This window comes from Nematolebias whitei, chromosome 4, assembly GCF_014905685.2.
Source record: "Nematolebias whitei isolate Nwh7 chromosome 4, NemWhi1, whole genome shotgun sequence".
Lineage (NCBI taxonomy): Eukaryota > Metazoa > Chordata > Actinopteri > Cyprinodontiformes > Rivulidae > Nematolebias > Nematolebias whitei.
In genome coordinates, this window is record NC_056501.1 from 30,712,957 (window position 1) to 30,718,529 (window position 5,573).

At 39.4% G+C, this 5,573-nt stretch overlaps 1 protein-coding gene across 1 annotated transcript in view; it reads left to right on the forward strand.

Annotated features, from left to right (window-relative positions):
* LOC119408550 (glutamate receptor 1) overlaps window positions 1–3,471 on the forward strand; it is a gene marked incomplete at its 3' end in the record, with an annotated part of 73,105 nt that extends 69,634 nt beyond the window's left edge. The window contains 3 exon segments of the mRNA XM_037675394.1: window positions 189–356; window positions 1,165–1,269; window positions 3,361–3,471. Coding sequence (XP_037531322.1) covers window positions 189–356; window positions 1,165–1,269; window positions 3,361–3,471 — 384 coding nt within the window.
* Window positions 3,472–5,573: the final 2,102 nt, after the last annotated feature.

Sequence of the window (5,573 nt, forward strand, 5' to 3'; positions counted from 1 at the left end):
GTCTGTTTCTTTCACATTTTTTTTATCTACATGCAATGTAGAACTGGTTAAGAAATAAAAAAAATGTGAAAGAAACAGACATACTAAGACAATTGTAGCGATACAGTATATTTCTTTATTGCTGCTTTGTCTCTCTTTACCATTTATGAATGCTGCATCTGTTTGAATTGTTTGCTCTCTATTTGCAGTACACAGGTGCTCTAACATATGACGGGGTGAAAGTCATGTCCACGGCCTTTCAAAATTTAAGAAGACAGAGGATAGACATCTCTCGCCGGGGCAATGCTGGAGAGTGTCTGGCCAACCCACCAGCCCCTTGGGGACAGGGAATAGACATCCAGAGAGCCTTGCAGCAGGTCTGCACTCACACACACCCATGCATATACAAACTGCACAAAGATACCAAAATCCTTGACTGGCACGTTGGCTAACAGCTCCTAAGTTGTGGCTGGCTGAACAAATTAGGTCTCATTCTGTTGTGTAAAGTTCACATTAAGTCATAGGAGAAATCCCTAGTATCAAATGTGACATCATGACTAGTAAACAAAACCTGCAGGCAATATTACTCAACTATGATTATCATGGGATATGACGTTAATAATTGAGTTTAGAAATGTAATATTTGGCCATGGAATAGGAAATGGTGACCTGGCTGTGAGGCTACTTGATCTCAGAGGGAAATGCAGACACTCTTGTCATCTTGGAGCAGAGGTATTTTTTTTTACTAGTATATTCTTAAGAGTTGTATTAGATTTTTTTAATTATTATTTGGGATTGACATTAAGTATGGTGGACAAATATGAAAATATGTGAGTGTGTACTTACAGCTCTGTCCTGCTGAGGTCTGTTCAGAGCCATCTGCCTGCAGACAGACTGAAGATGGGAGCAGTGTTCGCTCAATTAATCCCATCACCAAGCCAAGACAAACACACACTGCACTGTACACATCTACATACACACACCGTCTGTCATTCACCTCCGCAGGGACCTGAACTCTGCGGACTTTCACAAATGAATACTATCCAAACACTTGCAAACTGTTCTCACCACACTCTGCATTGTAATTGTGACACGTGAATGTTTGCTGGGATTCAACCATGTACCAGGCGTTTGAGGGATTTCAGCCTCTGCATGACCTGTTCTTTATCTCTGACGTCATTCCAGGTCCGCATTGATGGATTGACTGGTCACATTCAGTTTAACGAGAAAGGTCGCAGAACCAACTACACTGTTAGTGTCATGGAATTAGCCCCCTCTGGACCCAAGAAGGTAAGCCTGAGGCATCAGCTGAAGTCTTTAACGCAGTTGTAGTTGGTTTTCCAGCCATTATTTCCAAATATCACTGTTTCTTTTTTAAGGATATTATCTCACTAGGCTGCAAATGTTAGACTAGTTATCAACTGAAAATAGCAAGAAAATAGGCAACTTTCCATGCAGTCTCACTGAATTCTGAGTATTTGCGACCTGCTAGCTGTGTGGCCACATTTTATTCAAAATCATGGGCTCTTTTTTGAGGCTTGCAAATCTGCATTTAGTCAAGCGCATTTGTTCGCTGCCCATCTCAGCCCACATTGTATCTGCCCATTTTGGTCCGCTTAGTTGCAGCCACCCCATGTATCTGATCTAATCTGCTGGAGTACACTTTTGAACGGAACACAGGCAAACTGTGACAATTTTAATCATTAGTATTTTTCTTCAGAGTGGTTTTTAGACATGCACATTCAGATCTGTAGCCTTGGATAGGCCTGTCACGATAACTAATTTTGCTGGGCAATTAATTGTCTCAGAAATTGTTGCGATAAACGATAATATTATTTGAAATTTAACAATAATTAATTGGCAAATTTTAGAAAAAATATTGGAAGAAATGTTGATATTGTAGGAGAGTACCTTTTTTGACCACCTGATGGCAGTATAAGACTGTTTGAACCAAAGGATGAGATGGCTAGTTGAGCAGCGTGTCTCTTTAAGAAAAAAGGAAGGGAGGGCTCTTGACGTGACATGGGCTGACGTGGCGAACGCTCCGTGATTTGAGCTCTTTAGCATATACTGTAATCTTTTAAAAAAAAACATGCACACAGTATGTAATATAGGGTTTCCTACTACTATCAGATTACACACAGTGCATGTCAATGATGGGTTTCCCTTTATTAGGATCTGTTTAACCAACTTGAGGAAGACACTTTGTGCCACTTTTTCACAAGATGACACAATTTTCAGGGGTGTTAATGAGACGGTGCTGTGAGCTTTGGTAAAAATGTAACAGGATTACAAAGCACTCTTAAATGGTTTGAGGTATTTTCTTTACAGCTGATTTTAGAGGGCTGTCGTGTGAAACTTGACTCCTCACTTTCCCTTTCTGCTGTTGGTTTTCTGAGAAGAGTGTAAACAACTCAGCTGAACTCTTGAAAAATGCCTCACCACCCAGCTGTTAAAGATCACAGTTTTATCCTTTATTTCATCTGCAGTTGATATTGCAACATACAACTTGAAAGGTTTTTAAAAACAAAACAGCAGATATTTGTAATTTTTGTACACATTCTCTGCCATACACAGGGAGAAAGGTATACTGTACATTCAAGCTCAAATATATACACTCACCCCCACTAATACTTGGCTTAATCTTCTTCAACAAGTTTCCACCTTCATTAAATACCTCTGACATAATTCTGACTATTCGTCCATTCTTCTTGGCAGAATTTGTAGTTTATTTAAATTGTTTGGTTTTCTTGCAGTCATCACTTTTACAGCATGATCCACAAAATTTATGTAGCTTGGGACCATTCCAAGAGATAAATGACTTACCAACTGGTTTTGATATGTTTGGTACTGTTGTTCTGTTGGAACCATCAGCATCATTGAAGATGGAAAAAACATCTCCGCTTTCTCCTACTGTCCACAAGTAAAGTCAAATGTCTGTTTTGGGTGCTGCCATGTATTTTTGCAGCCAGAGATCATTTGGGTTATAAGGCTGTATTTGGGATATGAAAGTCTTACCTGCTCAACCTCCTTGTCATACTGTCAATCATTGTGTAACATGGCATTTTCTTAAAACCTCAAATAACTCAATGCATCTAAACATGTGGAAAAAATGCATATTTGAACATACAGCAAGGCAGCACCTCTACGACAAACAACAAAACATCAATAGATAAATCAATTCTGTGTATTTTTCGTTTTAGTCAAGAAAATGCCCCATTCATTTAAATAGAGGGGCAGGGTTTAAAAGTAATACTGAAGCCCACTGTTAGTGGGTTAGTCATTCATTGTGTCTTGTGTCCAGTCCTCTTTTTAGTTATAATAAATCGTCTTGGTTTGAATTCCAGTTTAGTAAATAAAGTGTTTGTCACATTCTTCTAGGTTGGCTACTGGAACGAAGAGGAGAGATACGTGACCACAGCTAGTCTCATGAGGGCTAGTAACGAAACGTATGGACTGCTGAACAGGACTTATATAGTCACCACTATTTTGGTAAGTCAAAAGAGACAACGATTTAATGGAGAAAGCGTAACATTTTTCATTTAGAGTAACATGTTACACTAGATTTTCTTCTCTAAAAGTGTCTTTAAAGATTCTATAAATGTTCAGTACCTTCAACAAATGTAACCATCTTCTAACACTTGTCTAGAAAAAAAGTCCCCCTGATGTTCTTCCCTCTCCTACAGAACTCGCCACCCAGCATCTGAGATGTTGGGGCTTTGAATGTCTTATTGAATAGGCAAGGGGTGATATCTGAACTAAAAGTACTAACATATAACAACCTCTGCTTTATGCCATTTGCATTATTGAAGTCTAGTATTCTACTTTTCCAGATACTTATGTTATAGTAAAAAAAAACAACTGCTGGTACCTTCTTGTTTACTTGCATTTATATATCTCTACATTGTGTTTCTGGTTAAAACCACAGTAAATTGCTCTTAACACTGTCAACAGACCACACCTCTGCACTTCTACTGTATTTGGTCAAGGTAACTTTAGTAAAGTCATCATCATTCTGAACATGCATATTTGACAGAAAGAGGTTGGTAGAATACAGTAGGTTAGATGAGAAAATATTTCATCTGGCCAACTGTCATGTCACGTACAGTACATGAACATGTTTTTGTCACAGTAAAGAGGCATAGCCAACAATATCAGACAGAATTGTATTACAGGATGATGAAGCATTATGTCCTTGCAGGTACAATAATTTCTAAGTGTATTGTTAAAAGTGAATTCTGTCACACACACAGTGTATCTATAGAAAGATCAGGTTATCGCCGGCCACCATGAAAGGGAACAATTGGGTAATTTCCTGTTTGCAAAATAAAAATAAACTGACAGGAACCGGGTTTATGGATTCAAGCCAGATCACAGACAACATGAAGGTTTAAAAGGTTTATTAATAATCTGATGGAGGTCTTGGTCCTTGGGCCAGCACAATCTGAAGAGACAGGAGCGTTAATGGACAGGAGTTTCATGGTAGTGTTCCGATTGTTCTGAAGACAGTCACCAACCTTCACAGACAAATGAGAGAAAGATTCCTTGAAGGAGTTGGTTGAGGTGACGTCACCAGTAGTGAAGAAGAGCCAGCTTCGAGACAGAGCGTGAGCAGAGCAAATAACCCAAGACAGGCAGGGAACGAGCAAGGCGAGGACTCAGTGACGCAGGCGTGAGGTCAAAACCAGGAAGACAAATGAGACTGTGACATGAATGCTGGACATTTACTCACTGTGAGGCTTTCAATAATCTGACACTGGAGGACTGAGAACCTGAAACTTAAATAGGGCAGGGAACAGGTGAACGGCAGGAAGGCTGATTGCAGTGGAGTTCTTTAACTCTCTATTGATAGGAGTTAGCCAGGCCTTACTCTCACGGTTACAGCTGGTACAAAATGCTGCTGCACGATTTTTGACTGGTACAGGCAGGTGTGAACACATCACTCCAGTTCTGATGTCCCTTCACTGGCTTCCTGTCCAGTTTCAAATTCATTTTAAAGTTCTATTGTTTGTTTTTAAGTCTTTGAACGGTCTTAGTCCATCTTATCTGTCTGAACTGCTTCACTTTTACATACCATCACGTGCTCTTAGATCCTCTGACCAGATGCTTTTAGCAGTCCCGAAAAACTTTTATAAATCCAGAGGAGACAGAGCCTTTTCAGCTCTGGCTCCTAAACTGTGGAATGAGCTGCCGCTGGAGGTCAGGCAGACCCCGTCACTTTCTGTTTTTAAAACTCGTTTAAAAACTTTTTTTTTTTTCATTGGCTTTTAACCTAGTGAGTCAGCATCTGTGTCTTAATGTTGTATTATTTTACTTATGATGTTCTGATTTTTTTTTTAATGTATATTTAGATGTTTTTATTGTTTTACTGTTTTTTGTTTGTTTTTAATTTTGTACAGCACTTCGGACGGCTGCTTGTTGTATTTTAAGTGCTTTAGAAATAATTTGGTATGGCATGGTATGGCATGGTATAGGTAACAAGGGGCATGGCATGGGGTGAAAGGAGCAAGAAGAGTTGAAGGATGGGTGATATGCAAAACTGAGCTTGACAGCATAAACAAGGCATGATGGACAGAAACTATGTGAGGCAGGGG